General features: G+C 31.5%; 2 protein-coding genes across 3 annotated transcripts; one reads left to right on the forward strand and one right to left on the reverse strand.

The window, feature by feature from the left end:
• Positions 1 to 867: 867 nt before the first annotated feature.
• LOC101498262 (uncharacterized) lies at positions 868 to 12,652 on the reverse strand. Of its 2 annotated transcripts, XM_004495917.4 has the most exons (27): positions 12,446 to 12,652; positions 12,128 to 12,317; positions 11,871 to 11,989; positions 10,675 to 10,791; positions 10,273 to 10,419; positions 9,397 to 10,064; positions 8,758 to 8,879; positions 8,583 to 8,674; positions 8,156 to 8,375; positions 7,964 to 8,030; positions 6,983 to 7,131; positions 6,806 to 6,879; positions 6,557 to 6,721; positions 6,372 to 6,443; positions 6,052 to 6,153; positions 5,796 to 5,885; positions 5,344 to 5,419; positions 5,158 to 5,254; positions 4,955 to 5,024; positions 4,643 to 4,822; positions 4,408 to 4,530; positions 4,242 to 4,325; positions 2,842 to 3,026; positions 2,611 to 2,749; positions 2,455 to 2,514; positions 2,175 to 2,279; positions 868 to 1,352 (listed from the first exon to the last, which is right to left on the reverse strand). In XM_004495917.4, the coding sequence occupies exons 1-27, from the start codon at positions 12,527 to 12,529 to the stop codon at positions 1,239 to 1,241; spliced, it is 3,711 nt and encodes a 1,236-aa protein (XP_004495974.1). In that variant the 5' UTR covers positions 12,530 to 12,652; the 3' UTR covers positions 868 to 1,238. The 2 variants fall into 2 exon arrangements, with proteins under 2 accessions (XP_004495974.1, XP_073223746.1); XM_073367645.1 differs by lacking the exons at positions 12,128 to 12,317; positions 12,446 to 12,652 and having other exon boundaries at positions 10,675 to 10,830.
• Positions 12,653 to 15,285: 2,633 nt separating this feature from the next.
• LOC101498596 (heat shock factor-binding protein-like) lies at positions 15,286 to 17,269 on the forward strand. Its single transcript, XM_004495918.4, has 5 exons — positions 15,286 to 15,421; positions 15,615 to 15,668; positions 16,094 to 16,117; positions 16,218 to 16,260; positions 16,928 to 17,269. Exons 1-5 carry the CDS (start codon positions 15,419 to 15,421, stop codon positions 17,071 to 17,073), a joined length of 270 nt encoding a protein of 89 aa, XP_004495975.1. The 5' UTR covers positions 15,286 to 15,418; the 3' UTR covers positions 17,074 to 17,269.
• Positions 17,270 to 19,350: the final 2,081 nt, after the last annotated feature.

Raw genomic sequence — 19,350 nt, forward strand, 5'->3', positions numbered from 1 at the left:
TCTTTTAAAATTTATATAATTTTTAATATCAAAAAATATTTCATAAATTAAATCTTAATTGAATATCATTGCATTACATGAATTTTAATTGAATATCACCAAAAAAAATTCAAAAAATTATTTTAAAAAAATTTAGAATTTCTAATCCAACTCTATGTATGAGAAGTATTATAAATAGTTGAGGGTAGAGGGAGGATCCGGAGCAAACCATTGTCATCCCATAAACGTGTCCATTGTCATCCGCTTACAAGAAAAACAAAAACAAATATTATCATCAACCACATTCATGTATATCATCAACACATCATATTCATAAGGATCGGGCATTTTAATACGACAACATTCACAAATTGACTCATTGTTCCATATGGGGATGCAATGCATCAAAATAGTAGCCAACTAAATGAATTTCCTTGCCTCTCCAAAATCAATATCCGCAGATATTCACGAATATCTTATTAAAAATAATATAACATTAGTGTAATATTAGACAAGACATTATTATATTATTATAGAAGTTATGGAAATTTTGGAGAAAAAAACATTAGAGAAGACAGAAATTTTTGAAAAATCATTTTAAAAAGTAAACTAAATATTTCTAAAAATTCTATAAAAATGTCAAAAATCGTTTTAATATTTTCGATGATGGTTCTCTCTAGTTAACTTTCATCTTCTTATTCAAAAATGGGCCCTAAAACACCTCATTTTTTATATGGTAATACACAATTACACATAACGTGCGTATATCATCATCACACACAAAATGTCTTGCATTTACATCACAAATACACATACATATTTTGGAGGCAAGGAGAGGTTGTTACCACAAATCACAAATACAGTGTCATACAATTAATATTAACGAAATTAGCAACAACAAAAAAATGATTTTATTTTTATTGTAAAAAAAACTAGGTATTTACAAAATGAAACCCCACAAAACAATGAGGAATAATAAGGGGAAATATTGGATCATCTGGGGTAGTACTAGAATAAGCTTTTATCCCCCCAGTGAAATTGTCAAATTCTTCTATGTATGAAAAAATATGAAGGGAGAAAAGCAGAAGTCGGAGAAGGCCGGAGAAAGAAGAAAAAAGGCAAAATCTATGATATAATACAATAGAGAAAGAAACCACATATGGAATTTCCATATCAATTGGTGGCTGACCTTGTTAAAACATTTTAGGTGATAGAAGGAAGAATAATAGCCTAAGCAAGAAATGCTATACAGAAAGCTTTTACATGAAGTAGCTTAAAGATCTCATTTTTCTCGATCCACCTTCTCCATATAGGTCATTCCATTGTTGTAGTTCATTCATATTTGTTGACTCCGACGATACGCTTGCGCACACCTGCATAATGAAATATTATGTGATTAGGTAATTTTTTCAACACAGCGTAGTAAGACACTCATTCATGCAAGAAGTTCAGTCTCTATAATACAAATGTTGCTTTTGTTCAATTAAATAACATACTCAATTTTAATACTAATTCGTCCCTTTTTAGGCTGACATATCACTTAATTATGCACATCATTTTGTATAGCTTCAGCGTCATACTCACATCTAACAATTCAAAACCATTTGACATTACAGTTCCATTTCCTAACATATCTTGCTAACAAAAAATGGTTGAAGATTTGAAAACAACCTTGAAGAATCACAAAAAGATTTGAGGAAACCAAAGGAGATGCGGAAGAGGGATTTACATCACACTATGTGACAAGGAGAATGACTACATTGAGGAGTACGAGGGATTTACTTCCATCTTTGCTGTGTTGTGTAAATTTTATTACATAATAGCTTCAATTTTCTACTGACATCTTGTTTCGAGGCTTATTAGTTATTATATCATCTCCCTCTAGTCTATGATACTCTAGGTGAATTTTATTTCCTAAAATGTTTCTAATTTTTTATGAAATGCCACAAGTTTTTCTTTCTATTATATTTGGTACTTCTTTAGTATAAATATTGTATTATACTATTATATAGCTAGCATCTTCATCCAAAGGTTTTTGCCACCGCCTACCATCAATAACATCTTCTACCAAAATAAGTAAAAGATGTAAGACGGCGCACGAGGCTGCAATTTTATAGTTGTTCTGTGCTAAGCCACCCTCACCACCAAAGTGAACACACTTGAAAAAATAACATGGAAAAATAAAATGAATATACCTGTTCATGTGCATATCTAAAATCTTCCATCTTTAAGGGGCGAATGTCTGCACTGCTACACAATCCAGGTAAAGGTTTGTTCTCGGCCAATGCTAAGCTTCTCTCCTGAAAAACATTTTATTTCAGCATGAGGAAGCTTAAACCAAGCACTGAACTGTTGTGCGGGCATAATAAATTACAATGAACAGAAGTCTTGTTTAGCACTTGACTAAAAGAATTTTGCATGACATTCCATCAAAACACACTAATATATAAAAATATAGATAACATTATAACTAACCTTCTTTTCCTTCTCCAAGATTTCCCTTATTGGGCAGTGAGCTGCTGTGACACACAGATTCTGCAATCACAGTGAAAATATTTTACAAGAAATCAGATTCACTCTTCTCTAGCAACCAAACAAGATAAAGTCTTAAAAGATATATAGAATAACTACCTTTAGGTCACTTCCCGAGTATCCATCACTCATATTTGCTATTGCTTCCAAATCAACGTCAGGTGCCAAATCTTCTTTCGCTAAAATTACTCTTAAAATTTTTCCTCTATTCGGAGCATCTGGCAAATCAACCATCAATCTACACAATTTTTAAGAAGACTCCAAATCAGAATATGCCTCATTAGTAAAGCATGAAATAAAAGAAGTTTTCATCAAACATAATATGTTTACCTTCGCGGAAGCCTCCTAATAACAGCCTCATCAAGATCAAAAGGCCTGTTTGTAGCAGCAAGAACAAGTATACGCTCTTTTTCTTTTGTACGTAGACCATCCCAATTAACCATAAACTCATTCTTCATTTTACGCATTGCCTCATGCTCACCGGGATTTTCACGTCTCCCTAACATACTATCAACCTGCCACAGGTTCCAGCAAATAAATCAAACACATATAATGGAAAAACAAAACAAAATCCACAGTACCCAGTAGCTATCATAGAGAAAGACAAGGTTTAAATATGTTTACACCTTCATTTCAGCCAGTGAATCATTTCCTAGGTATGGAAATTGAAAATTTGGAGCTGATTTAAAAACTGGCTTTTTAGCAAATAATCACAACACTGTATAACTGACGTGTTCAGTAAAAAAACTGCTAAACTTCAGAACTTTGGCTAAAATCTGTTAAAAGATATATTCCAAATCACAACCTGCCAACTATTCAACCCAATGTATCAGCTCATTCTTTTAATCACGATCTATCAACAAATGCTAAATCCAAATGAGAAATTCAAGTCTTTCTACTATTGTCCCCATCCCACATTGCATGCCATGAATGCCTTCTGCTTCTGCATGTCTTTTTAACGTTATCTTATGCCCCACTACTTGGCTTTCCCCCATTTGATGTGTACGCATAACCACTCAAACAAAACCATCAATAGCTTACCCAAAGTGACACCCTTAATTTCCTCTCCATATGACATGAAATATGTGGACCCATTGGTGAAAAGGCAATCTATTCTGTTTTGATGGTTAAGAGATTCGGTATGATTGAATGAAAGAAGTAAAAAAAATTATGCTTATTAATGGTCTAGCCTTTACAATTGATTAATTCTTTTAATTTGGAAGGCCTAAAACCACTCTAGAATTTGGAACCTTGAGAAAGTTGTGAATGTGCAGGGAACAGCTGAATTCATCGGTGTTTGAGAAAACATTTTTCCAAAATCACAAACCTTAACAACTTACATTTGCTAATTAACACCAGCAACAATTACAGTTGCGCATTTAAGATCAGGAATTTATTGGTTTCTGGTTCTGTACCAAGATATGTTGTGTAACAAACTACCCTTTTTAAAGGCAGAATGTAGAAAGCAGACAAGGGAAATTCAGGTCATGTGAACATCATCTAAACCATTGAGCCTCCTCAATAATTACATGTTTCATAATCACTAGTTACATAACAAAATGTCACCTTTAAAATGGTGGAAAGTAGACTGAAGGACAAAAAGAACATTCATTTCCAAAAAAATATGGTAAAAAGTTAACGGAATTTAAATTTAAAATATTTAAAGCAAAAGAAAAGAAAATTCAAAGCTATATTAAAAAAAAGATATAAAGAAGACGTGTTATACCAACCTCATCAACAAAAATAACACTTGGAGCAATTTTGCTGGCTAGGGAGAAGACTGCTTTGACATATTTTTCTCCTTCACCAAACCACTGTAATCAAAGCATATTTATCATGTGGCTAAAATATACAGGGAAACCGGCAACAACAAAAATCCATTTACAATGCTGATACCTTGGAAGTAATGCTAGACATTGAAATATTGATGAAATTTGCTCCAGCTTCAGTTGCTACAGCCTTTGCGAGCATTGTTTTTCCTGTGCCAGGGGGTCCGAAAAGCAATATTCCCTTGCAAGGCTACATCCAAATAAATTACACAATAAGGTGCTACAACATTGCATGATTGCATTGCACCATCTACTAAAAATGTGTCTCACTAGTCATTTCAAGTAACTAGAAATGTTTCTACCTTAGTCAGTTGTCCTTTACAAAACAATTCAGGCCTTTTAAGAGGAAGCATGACCAGTTCCTTCAAAGTTTCTTTCACATTTTCTAAAGCTCCAATATCGTCAAATGTGACCCCTATATCAGTTGGTGGAATAACATCACCAAGCAGCTTTTTCTCAAATTCATTCTCGGTAACCACATCCTGGGGAAACGATAAAACAAATATCAGTATTAATTCCACGACTCATACAATGACAGTGTAAAGAAACCAAATGAAAGTCAGTACCGCAAAATGCATACTCCACAAAATAGGGTGGGAGAAGGTATAAATTACCTTCAATGACTTTTTTCCGTTCTTGTTCTCATTTTGGATGCCTTGAAGAATGTTAAACCCATACTTAATGCTGAACAAATGAAATGTAAAACAATGTTAAAGATACAAATTGAAAGTTAGAAAAGTTTGTTTTATTTTCTCGCTCAATCTATTGAGATTGACAACTTGACATTATGAAAATATCCAGAAATGATGAGAACAACCTCTCTGCAGATATCGCAAGCTTAGATTCTTTGGCAGAAACATCAGATGAATGCATAAAATGGTAACTTATAGCCCAGCCAATGATCTTCTCCACATCTAGTAAAAGGAGTTGACAAGATATTATCAGTACTATTGCAGCAAATCTCAATATTTCATGCATAAACATAATTGCTAAAAACACTGACTTTCAGTAGTTAGAGTTTGATCTTTGATGCAGATAGTCTCAAGGTCAGAACAATCCAATCCTATTCTGTTGAGAACCTGAATCATTAGAAAAAATCTCATCAGAAGATTGTCAAATAGCAAGACAAAAATAAATTTTAATATTGAATAAACTAGAACTAGAGACATGACAAATGGAGCTCTGCATATTGTTCCAAGCAACAAAGGATATATGGATGGCTAGGATGGAACAGTAAAAAAAAAGTTCCCATAAACGTGTAAAAAGACATCAAGGGTTGTTAAGCACAATGGGAAATTTTCACAAACCAAATGCATGAGATGCAACATAATCCAAAGGCATGCATACTAACTTATATAGTCGAAGAACATGCACATTGAAAGCATAGATAAAATAAGTTCAGCAACAAAGTGAGCATGGGATAATAGGAGTGAACAAGGAACAAAAAAGACTCACCGAGCGAATGCTGACAACATTGGCATGAGCTTTCATAGTTTCAATGTCACGATCTAACTGCTGCTTCCAATCAGAAAGTAAAGTCTCATCCTGGACATGTTTGAAAGTACAGCACATATATATGAATTATATATGGATTATAATTAAAACCAATAAATTGCAAAATTAGTTAAATCTAACATTATGCTACCATTCATATATGTGAATTATAATTAAAACTAGTAAATTGCAAAATTAATTAAATCTAACTGTATACCTGAGGCAGCTGTATTGTCACTTTGTTTGGGAAAAGGCGGTTGAGTTGCTTCATTACTTTGGAGGTTTCTTTGCTCCTATCATGTAGTTTACTAAAGTTATCCTAAACAAAAAGACCAGAATGAAGTAAACTGATAAGAAACAATCAAGCTAAAATGTTACATAATGATACTTAGCATTTAAAAATATTCAGAAGTCTATCTTAAACACATAAAAGGTGAAAGATTACACAAAGACAGTTCCAAAAACTTAACCGCTAGAACTACACCATGCTCTAAATCGAGGCATGAAGATAAGTAGAAATGGCTATGATTATTATACCGGAAAAGCAAGATCAAGTAGCGCTGTCTGATTGCTCCCAAACTTTGTAAACAGAAGTCCCCCAGGATGGGTCTAGAAACAAGAAGAGACAGCTATCAGATACAGAAATACAATTTTTCTTCTAATCATGAGATCACAACCACCAAATTCTAGATTTTTCAATACAATAAATAATCAAATGGCACCTTCTCCTTACGACTGTCCAGCTGGGTATTTGAGCCGATTACCACAATATTTTGTGGCAGACTTTCAAATTTACTTTTCAAAACATCTGAGTTCCCAACCATTGCCTTCTCTATATCTTTAATGAACAAAACAAGTGAACCACTTTTACATTGATTAGAAGCAACCTATATACATAACAGCAGATACTAGTGTTAAGTATATTTCTTCAATGACAGGGAAAATTTGGACATGTATAGAACTAGAACAACCTCAAAGATTTCATTAATTGCAACTTTGTCGGAGTCATCCCCTCCTGAACTATCTACTCGTTGTAAATGGTTTGCTGCAATATAAGCCATCAATGAATTAAACATTCCAAAATTATAGCACTCAATATGCTAATATGTAGCTGAGGAAACAGAAGTTCTATAAAAATAAGAGAATACCATAACAAAAGAACCCATGATCATATTCGCAATGGCCTCCAAGATCATTTCCATCTGGAATTGATTTATCAAACCTAACTCCAATTTTTGAGGACTCGTTGTCTTCAAAAGCAAGTACAACTTTGCCCCGGAAGCCATAGCTTGGTCCCCTGCCAGGCATAGAAATTAATAAAAATCCTAAGTTACCGGAAAGACAAAAGGTTAAACTAAAGGATTAGATAAAAAAAATGTTTCATTAGAAAGAACAAAGGGAGAGAAAAACTACTGGGCTAATAAAATATCCACCAAATAAGATAGTTTGCATATTTTAAAATGAAAAATAAATAACATCAAAGCTATTTAGTCTCTCTGCATAACAAACTGAAACTAAAACAGGGATGAGCAATGCAACAAAGAAGCCACAAACAGAACTCTAGCCCAAAGCAAATTAAAGGTCGGGTTATGTCACTTGTGTGCATTAAGCTGCAATCAAAATGTAAAGAAACAAAACAGAAAATGACAAAACAACTTAGTAGAATCGAGAGAAATTGCTACGAAGCTAAGGGCTTGTTTTATTTTTATTTAAAGTGTCTTGTTTGTATTTTATGTTTTCATCTTTATTTAAAAAATTACCACCTTGTTTTTCTGTTTCATGTTTACAAATCACACAAGGATGTTGTTCTCAATGTATCTTGATAAATATTTAAAAATAGGAAACACTGAAAACAGTGTCGTAGTTTTTTAATTAGTAGTGAAAAGTGAAACATGCGCACAAACAAACAGACCTAACCTCAAAAAAGATGATAACAATTCAGCCACTAAAATTTATTATTCTTCAAAAAAGATTCACAGTACTTTTTCAAGCCATAATAGAACTTTCATGCATAACCATCTCAACAGAACTACGAAGACCCTACGTCTATACAGGGTCATATCAGCCTTTTCTAGTTATGAAGCATAAATATATTGTGAATTATATAACTCTTCAATACCACAAATTACCTTGAAGAACAATTTTGTAGTGATGAGACAGCAGGTGGAAAGTTACCGACAAATTTTACTCGATCGCCTGCAAATTACATAAATATCATATAATTAAATCCTTCAAAATGCCAACAGGCATCAATTATAGAACAACATAATAGGAAAAAAATTCACAGATAGATGTTGATTTTTAAGGACACAACAGCATACCTTTTTTAAGAGCAGTGCCTTTTGATGATGCAGTAGAAACCTCTTGCTTCAGCATAGCCTGCGAACTTAATGTAGATCCACCAATAATTTCAGCATCAACACTAGAAGTGGGTTTCTTATGATGTAATGTAGAAGCCTGAGTACATCTCTTCAAAATAACAGATGGCCTTTCAGGTTTTGAACTTTCTTTGGGAGAATCAACCTCCTTTGATGGTGTTCCCTGACAGACAAATTACACATTAACAACAATTATGGGTGTATAGCAATAACAGTATTGCAAGAAACCATCTCGACAGAAGCAAGCACGTGTCACCAAAAAGTCAACAGCGCACAAAAAGAGTCATTCAATTCTTAAACCAGAAAGATACAATCCTACAAAACTGTAAATATAACAAACAAAGTTTATCTTAGTCTCTTAGAAACATACACCAGGCAGTGAAAGAGAATCCACAATCAGTAGTTTGGCACCAAAATGCTTTGCAAGTGCCTTGGACAAAGTCTCCTGATATATTTCTGAACCTACACAAGAATCATATAGAACTCTATCACTTCTATGTTATAGAAAGGAGAAATAGAAGCATAAACAACAATGATAAAATTACCTGCAGGACCAGATAACAATATCCGTGGAGACACCGATGGGAGATCTGAAGCATATTTTCCAATGCCTTTGCACTTCAAATGAATATATGTAGAAGCAATCAGCACATTCTTTGTTGTATCACTGTTATAATGCCACACATCACAGACATGTAGCCATAAGTTATTTGTTATCTATCTCAAAGCAATAACTAAAAGCCATTAAACCCAGTAATAGAGCAACAAGGAATATTAAGGAAGCTGTAACTAATTAGAGTACATCTTATACTGATCGCGCTGGAGGTATTAATAGTTAGCATATACTACCTTTGGTTCTACATATAAAAAGAAAGAAAAAAAATAAACAAGACAAAATCACAAAGACCGAGGAAGCACATTCAAAAGAGTTGATGCTAACTTTTTTTTTTTCAAAAAAATCCCTTAACACTCATTAAATGAAACCCACTTGCATAGCAAAGATGGATTAATGGGTAAAATAACTCTCACTATAAAATAATAATTAATACACTTAAAAAGTGTATTATGTTTCTTATATGTAGGAAAAGAAAAAAAAAACTATAATTCATTCTTATAAATAGAAACAGAGTAGTATTAGAAATCAAATACGAGATAAGACAATAACAAAAAGCAACTTTTAGCACCTTAGATAATATGGGAAAGTTTCAAAGGACACATCAATATCCTCGGCATTGAGAATTCTCTGTTGTAGGCTGTCCTTAAATGCCTGCTGTCTGGTGGATGCCAATATTGGTGTATCAACATCTTTAAGGAGTTCTCTTAATTCCCTTCGATCTTCTAATATCTTAGAAATGCTGCCACTTATATCAATTTCAGAACCTGAGCCGGCAAGCATGCACAGTAATGGTCTCAACTCGTTATTAGCAGCAGTCATCTTCCCAACATCTGTGTCCACTTCAGCATCAACATCCATGGTGTCAAGGCTAGGATTGTCATTAACATTAGTAGAGGATGCAGGAACAGCTTTTCCAGACGGAAAAGCTCCAGCCGATTCATTATCATTGGTGGTATCTTTCATTTCATTGTCGGGGATATTATCCTCATGGCCAGAAGGTAGAGATGAAATATCAGCACTCTGTTTCTTGCAAGTTGTAGCAGGCGGGGAAACTAGAGATAAATCGTTATGAATATTTGATAGAGAGGCCAATATCGATGCTCCAGCAACAGCTGAAGGGTCTCCAGATCTAGCTTCAACTTGCATCCCATTTATCGGAGCACTCTGGGCTTCTAAAATACTCACAGGAGGTAAATCGGCAGTAGAAACATTGTTACTTTTGAGCTGCTGAAATATCTGAATTTCGTGCTAAGGAACCCATAAAACATTAAAAGAAATTTAAGAATGAAAAGATGCTGCAGTTCATAATGTAAATACATAGAACACATGACTATGAGATCTCCTTTTAAAACAGACCACAGATGCATGCAGACAAAGGAGAAAGGAGTTAGAAGGTACTAAAAGAAGGAAATCATAAATTCTTAGTTTCATATATAAAGGATACATAAGCATGCTTTCCTGAAGAACCAAAAACCACCTCATCGCCTCCATTTAAAATCAGCCGGGCATTCCTTCGGTAAGTCTTGCCGTTGACTTGAACTGTGCCTTTACCGCCTGTGATTTCCAGTAGGGCAACTGATGAACCTCCATGCTGCACAGAGTTCAAATGAAAACTGTGGTCAATTATCTAAAAAATGGAGAAGCTTTACAGTCATTTTCTACAGTTTACCATCTACCATAACAAAAAAATCCTTCTTTCCGTTCATGTTTTTCACCAAACATCTAAAATACATTTATTTGCTGTCTGAGAAATGGTGTGTGTGTGTGCTTTGTGATTCCTTATAAAGTTGTAAAGAAGATGGTTCCTTATTGTTTTAAGTTTCAAACATAAATAACAAAATTCTACCTCTATATGGCTCAACTTGCACAAAACACTACCAACAGTAGGATCTTTAAGCATCAAATTACTCTGACGACCTTGACCAACAGTGAAGATTGGATCACTAATGGACACGTGAGGATTCTGGAGAAGCAGGAATAAGAAAAAAGATTAATTCCAAACCTACAACATTACAATCAGAAATGCAAGAGTTAATAAGACAGAAACATAAATCAGCTCACAGTTCTCCCCATCTTAAAGCTAACGTGACAACTGACTAATAAGAAATTCTACTATCAATTTCTTTTTACAAAAAAAAAACATACAAAGATAATGTATGATTTCACCAAGCAACAGCAAGTCCTCTGCAGCCTGCACATAGTTGATGACGCACCCTATAATATGATAGTAATTTCTATGTCTATGTGATATAGTAAATTCTATGTGTAATTATGTAATATGCAGAAAGTAATATCTTCCCTTGTTGGCAATGCACAATAAGAAATTCAAATTTGCCCAAGTTACACAATTTAACCCCATAGTACAAGAACATCAAGACTTACTGCTACATTACTTATTTCTGAATATCAGTTCCCACAACATGCTTCTCCTACATGGATTGTTATTTGTTCATGGCAACAAAATATTAAGCTAGTCCAAACAAGTATGACTACATCAACCTACGGATAATTAAATCAACCTCCCCTGAGGTGAATATGCTTGTTACGCCTAACACCCCTCTTGTTTGATATATTAACCATTTTCTTGAACCCGACATTCTTTGTTTTGGAAATTAAACCTATCTCCCTTACTTTACACACTTCCTAAGCCATTATCACTTCAAAATAACAAAGCAAGGGTGACAAGTGTAATTTTTAAAAGAAGGGTGTCAGTCAATGTAGTGTAATAAAGGCTAAATTCATGTTGTAATTACACCACACTCTGAGAATGCTACATGAGGGTGCATTTAGGAAATTTAAGTCATCTTGAAGAATAACTGAATTCTGTTTACAGATAGCAATTCAATTTCTTCTCGTGTTTTTTATTTACTTCATGTGGATTAGATATTCGGGGACCTTATGCTAATCCATCTGTTATCAAAATCCAAGGTTCAAATTTGACCACAATTTGTATCCTTTCTCACCCTAAAATGTGAAACCTGATTACTGTAAAACAAACAAAAACCACACAAACACTCAAGCTAGTGTACAAGTAAACTAAACCTGAGAAAACTGAGAAATGAGCTTCCCCCACTCAGCCTTAGGACTCAATTTAACCGCGGAGCGTTTTTTTCTACAAGGCACCACAGGAGCAGCAACCTTTGATTTCTCTGCAGTTTCACCTGATATTGCAATAATAGTAAATAATTAAAAAATAAATAAATATCACCAATTGAAAAACTTCATGCATGCATAGATAGAGAAAAATTGAAGGAAAAAAACCCATAAAAGAAATAAATAAAGTTTATGTCTTTTGAGACCTGGAGACTGAGGAGACACCAAAGGATCATCTTCGATAGGCAGAGAAGGGGACTTGTCGTTTTCACCATCAACAACCTTCAACGACGCCGTTTGTGGTAGATCAGAAGGTTGTATCTCAGATTCGTTTCGAGGTGCAGATTCGTTGACCGGAAGAGAAGGTAAGGTTGTAGATGAAGCATCTTCTGATACCTATTTCATAATCACAAAAGAATTTCATCAATAGTTAAAGCCGAATTTGCATACCTATTATATATGAGGGAAAATTAAGGGAATTGGCAATAGGAGAAAGAGAAAGAGAAAGAGAGAGTAAAGAAGACCTTGGATCGTTTGGTTTTGGAAGGAGAAGGAGAAGAGAGAGGGCGTTTGGAGGAAGAAGATGAACCGCGTCGTGTTTCGACCATGGTTGATTGACGGATGGGTTGGGTCGGTACCTGTTGTTTTGTATTCGGCGAAGATGAGATGAGATGAGAAAGAAGAAAGTTATGTTACGATTATGAGTAGGGAATGATTGAGTCACGTAAATAAATATAAATGTTATTAAGTTTTTGTGTCTTGCTGTTTATATACATTCACAACAACGAAAAATATATTATCGTAATAAAATAATGGTAATCATTTTTTATATAAACAAAAATATTTATCAGATGCTCTTTTTTCTTCTACCACATAACTGCCAAATTCAAACACCCTAATGTAGAAAATATTCTGTAACTAGATTATATTATTTTACAAGATAAAATTTTTATAATAAATAAATGTATCATGAAGGAAAAAATATTTCAAAAACAAATTGAAGTCAATTTGTATTACCATAAATATCTTATAAAAATAACATAAGTGTCATATAATGATATATCGAAATAATATTAATTACATAATTATTAAAGTTAAGGTGATATAAATGAATAATTATAAAATGAAAAGGATAATTACATTTTCAAAGACTAAACTTTCAAAAGTGTACAGATGATTTGACCAATATCGTTAATATATTTTATTAAAGACAAATATAATATTTTATAATTTATAACATCATGTACAACAATTTGGTATATAATTACCAAAACTCCCATATTACAAAAAATAATAATAAAAAATACTAAGATTTATAACATAAATAATACGTATCCTTATTCTAACTTTTCACCAAAAAATATCTTTACTGTAAACAACAAAATTTCAGTTAAAGGAATGTATAAATGAATTTTTACAAACGTGTTTATAACAAATATATAAAGATATCTTTACTGTTATAAACTAATTGTAAAAATAACAAAAATATAAATTTATAAATTAAATTTTAAATTCATTTTTTATATAATAACTTTTTATAATATCATAAAAATGTATTTAAAATATTCATTTAAAACATACATTATATTTTAGCAAGAATTAAAATTATCTACATTATAATTTTGTATATACTAAAAAATGTACTATTATTTACATAGATTAAAAACAAATTTATTTATTTTTTAGAGACTATAAACATATTTAATATTAACGTCTGTGAAATTTTTTTATATTAAAAGAGTGGAATGGACATACCTTGTCACTGTATAAATGAATTTGACACCAAGACTCTATTTCTTTATATCATACCATTAAAATAGAGTAAAACGGGTGATTTGGTCGGAAAAAAAAATTGCTATTGGATGTTAACATTGTTTTTCTTTTTAAGAATATTTTCTTACTGGTTCATTAAAAAATTAATATTTTTATAAAAATAAATATTATTCAAATATTTAAATTGTTTATAAAAAAATAATACAAAATCAAAATTATTAAAACAAAAAATATCAAATCAACTCACAACATTAAAAAAAATGTCTATAAAATATTTATGCGTTTGAATATGTAACATTTGACTATATCGAAATAATTAATTGATTGAAGTTAATCAATCAATTGAAATAAAACTTTAAAATAAAATAAATAAATAAATAAAAATCAACCAACATTATACCAAATAATAAATAAAACAATACCACATTCAAATAAGAAAATCATGTACATAAATATTTTAAAAAAATACTAAATAGTATCTATTGTCCCTTAATTTAATTTTAGTTAATATTTTAGTCAATTATTATTTTTTCCCGATTTGGTCCGTTATTTTAATTTTAAGTGACACTTTAATCTTTTACATTTTAAAATGTCAACAATATTATCATTTTTTTACAAAAATTCAAAAAATTCATCAAAATTTTTAAACAAAACCCATAAAATTAATTATATTATTCAATATAATACAAATTTCATCAAATTCGTAACTCAAATATTCAAATAAACTCATATTTTTATTATTTATTTAATATTGCTAGAGATGAAAATATGAGTTTATTTAAAGATTTAAGTTATGAATTTAATAAAATTTGCATCATATTGAGGATGATAATTAATTTTATGTGTTTTGTTTGAAATTTTTGATGAATTTTTGAAATTTTGCAAAAAAAAAAGGATAACATTATTGATATTTTAAAACATAAAAGATATAATTGTCACTTAAAATTAAAATAAATGATCAAATTAAAATAATAATTAATACGTTAACTAAAATTAAATTAAGAGATCGCGAATGTTATTTAATCTAAAAACAATTAAAAGTGATTCAAGACTACAATACATATGTTCGCATGGTTCGGTAATGATATTTAAAAAAAGTTAAAGATAAAAGGTTAACAAAAAATACTATTTTTTTTTACTAATTTAACTAAGATATTAAATTATTCATTTTACAGTATAAAATTATTATAAAAATTTGAAAAGTTAAAAATTGTGTTCAATAATATCAATAAATAAATTAAAATAAAAAATATTATTATATTAATATTTATATATAATAATTATTAATTTTATTTACAATAAATTAATTAAAAAAAGTATTTTAAAATATGATAGAAGTATTTAAACTTACTAAATATCTATTTATTATAGATTTAATTTATTTAAATTGATAAATTAATTAAACAAATAAATCAATAATTAATATCATAATCATGTACGAACAGTGATATGTATACAAAAATAACAATAATTTATTAATAAATAATTAATATTACTCACTTATTTCTAAAGTTAAAGTTAATTGTTTATTTTAATATCTTCAAAAGTAAGCGATTGGCACTTAAAAAACGTAATGGCAATATTGTAATTACAGAAACATCGGTGATTAAATAAATAAATTAAATTTAGTTTAAATTTTAAACGGTTCTCCTCATTTGCATTTCATTTCATTTTGAAAACTTGTTGGAGCTCAGCAATTAGCACCTGCATCGATCACCATCATCATGGTTAGGGTTTTTCTTCCAATTTCTTCACCTTTAAATATTTTTCGTCTAATGGTTTAATTTCATCCACTGCAACGCGTTCTCTTACATTTGTAGAAGAATCTGCGTATATATGGGATTAGGGTTTTCCAAAATTGGGATCTCGTTCCCTTTCCGTTACATTGCAATATCTCATTTGTTTCCTTCGTGATTGTAGGACAGCCAGGATTCTCAAGACGCAAAGCAAAGCCCTGCTGATATGACAGCATTTGTAAGTTGTTCCATCTTTTTCTTGAATCTCTTGTTGCATCTCGTTACTCGTCGATTTTTATGCTTACTAATTCGGATCTTCAATGTCTCTGGTTATATCATTTATCGATCTTGCTATTTTACACTTCAATTCTAATTACACATTTCAAAACTAAAATATGAATTTATGAAGCATAGACACCCACACAGACATATAGATACAAGTAATAATTTAAGAAAATGTGCTTATAAAAAAATTTTAAGTTATTAACTGTAATCACCTGTGTTGGTGTTGTACCATAAACGCGGTCAACCTGAAGTGTCTGTGCTATATACAAATCGGAATGCAATATGCATATGCAAATTTACGTGTACTTAGTTTCTAGATGATTTAATTAAGGTAAATCAGTTTCTGACCCTTGTTTATCTCCCTGTTGCTATTTTCAGGTGCAAAATCTTCTTCAGCAGATGGTGAGTTGTATAGTCTAGAAAGTAGAATCCTAGAGCTGCTTTCCCAATTTTCAGAATATGTTTTTCTGCTGCTAACTAGGATCCTATTTTTTTGGTTCAGCAAAGTAGGTTCCAGACCATGTCTGACTCCATTGTTACAAAGAATATCCTTTTTGGTAATGCTTTCAATTTCATTAAGTAAGCTAATCATAGACACTAGGTTGCTAGGCAAATTAATTTCAGAGCGGTGATTAATGCTTTTGGTTCAAAGGATAGTGGTCGGATGAGATGATAGTAGATCTTAACTGGCTTATTTTGACTTTGTTAACTTTATACTTTTACTTAAAAATCTTGCTAATGGCGACATTTGATAAGTTTGGTTATCTGATGCCTATTAAATAGTCAATATGTTTGTTTCATTATGCTTTGTTTTATTTGTCTGTTTGTGTTGTTAGTGGTTTGAAACTGTTTCTATTTCTAATTCTAAGCCAAAATCTTACAATACACACTAAAAGGGTGTATCAATTCTCAAACCAATAACATGATGCATATACATGCTGGTAGAAATTTAAATAAGCATTCACATACCTTCATCACCTAGTAATGGTGTAGGTTTTAATTGATTGACTGCTGTGAATTTCTGTATCTTGCCATTTTTTCTGTAAGCCCAACCCAATGGTCAATCACTTGCTGGGCATACTATGTAACTCTTGATTTAGGGCAATCTGTATTAGCTAAGGCACAATGGTCCAATTTTATTATAATATGGGTATTATAGACTTGTCCAATGCTCAAACTTTGGAAGTGATGTTTTTCTTGACCCCAATGCACTTGATGATATGGGAAATCGTATAAATGAGTTGGAGCAGAGCATCACTGACCTGAGAGCTGAGATGGGAGTAGAAGGCTCTCCATCACCAGTGGCCCCCGCAAAGTCAAAGGAAGAAGAGTCAAACAAAGAAGAGGGTTCAGCTTAAAGTGACATTTCGATTTCTCACTGTTCTTGTCTTGGATTGCACGATGATTGGTGTGTTTGTCTAAGTAGTGGTTCAGAAAACTAATGTGTTGTGTGGCTGAATACAGCTGATTATTTGTAGCTAAATCACCTTACTGTTTTTATGATTTAGCAATACTTCTGCAATTTTATATTACAATCTCGTTGTTGCCCACCTACCTCGATTACCCCATAATTCTATATATTCTATGTGCTGAATCGTCGATGAATGGATGAAAGAATCCATGATCCCAAATCCCGGGTGCTGCTGTACTGATACCCAATATTTTGTACTTTATTTTCAACATCTTGATAAGTGGTTCCATAGATTCAATTAGTTTTTTTCCCCCTTCAAACTTTTGAATCAAGAGTGGGATATTTCATTCATCATGTAAAGGAAAATGGAATTGCACAGGGATATGAAGGTTGGCTTCGATGATTGACTGTAAGTCAACTTTACATTCTTTTTAATAGATTATATTTAGAAAATGGATAAAACTTAAAAGAGCACCTAAATATAATGGCTGAATTATAAATTATTGTTGAACCAAAAACATTCGGGTTTTGTTGTGGTTCATGTTGTTGGTACAAACTTAATCCAGTAAGCCACTGTCGGAGTCTGCTGGTCAAATCATCTTCTAGTTGATTGAATCATAGGATGGCATTAAAGTTATTACAGACTATGGCGAGGAGCTAATTCCCGATGTTGTGCTATTTGGCAATGGTACTGATACAAATAACATAGACTTCTAAAATGGTTAGTTTTAAGAGATTGGCAGTGTTAGTATTACATGGCTTAGGTTGATAGACTTTTAAAACTCCTTCAGACTCGTATCGTAATTTTATTATCATAGCTTTAAATGATGAATCAGTCAGTAAGAAATTATCTTTATAATTCAAAAACTTGGGGGTGTTTTTCAATATAATCATTTAGTTAAGTTTGTAAATACTTGACATGTTTCTTAAGGAAGGTTGTTAATACTTGACATCCGTACTCTTTAAAAGAAACATACTTGTCAAGTATTAACAAACAAACTCAATGTCATATCAAACTATTTTTGGATTTATTTAAAAGTTTACAAATTTAATATATATGATATAAACTTTTAAATTTAATGGAAATGTTTAATCGATAAAAAAAAGTTATTGAGTAGTGTAAGAACACTCTGTATTTCAGTCATGTAATTTGATATATTTACTGAAACCTATTTAATAGGCAGGTCTAAGACCAGTAAATCTTAATTTTTTTTAACAAATATGTGCTAGCACTAAATGAGGGGAGGTAAACGCCCCTCATCTCAAACATGTAATCCTAGAAAGATTAAAGCCTAAGTCACCACCACTGGGCTCAAACCACAACACAGCGAGTGCTGCTGCACACACCCCCTCTCATCATTACAAAACCTCTTATTTAATTATTGTCTTTGAAAATGCACTTGATAGGAAGTATATTTTCAGACATTGGTAGGAAAACTTTGCAGATGCTGGATTTATGCTTCCGGAATCGGTATGCAAGTAGTCAAGATGTATGCCCATGGATTTTGTGTTTATGTGACTTTCAACAGTTCAAATTTACCATAATTTTAACATTGCAATTTTTGGATTGACTATATATTGTTGCAAGTAAGTGTGATATATTAACTTAACAACATAAGACAGACATAAACATCGTCCAAAAAAATAAAAACAATACATGACGTATACACAAATAAATTTTGTTCACACTCTTAATTTAATACGACTTTAGTTATAAGGGTTCCAAACATAAGGGGGTTTTGCAGTATTGAAGGGGTGTGTGAAAACAAATTATTATTTTTGTAACAATAACAAAAAAAACTATTTTATTACGGTAAAATAGGGCTTTTTTCGCACCGCACCCTTACCCGTAACACTTAACGACGACTTGATATTTACATCCAATGGTTATGAAACATTGCAGCTCTAAGATTGAAAGTATACTTACACCTTGAATATTAGAGTATGAGAGTTATCACCTTGAATAAATTATCTACAACTTAAATTCGAAAATAATAAATTATATTTAAATTAATTGAAATAGAGTATCTTAAAATAAAATTAGAAATTAAAAAAAAAAAAGATAAATGAGGTGTTTGAATCAAAGTAGAAATGTGTACTTTGTTGAGATATTTTTTTATAACATTTATTGATATCATTTTGCTAGATAGAATAAATATGGTTATAATAAATGTAGGTGTGACGCATAAGCATAACATCCTTATTATATATATATATATATATA

The sequence above is a fragment of the Cicer arietinum genome, chromosome 4, assembly GCF_000331145.2.
Source record: "Cicer arietinum cultivar CDC Frontier isolate Library 1 chromosome 4, Cicar.CDCFrontier_v2.0, whole genome shotgun sequence".
In the NCBI taxonomy this organism is placed as follows: domain Eukaryota; kingdom Viridiplantae; phylum Streptophyta; class Magnoliopsida; order Fabales; family Fabaceae; genus Cicer; species Cicer arietinum.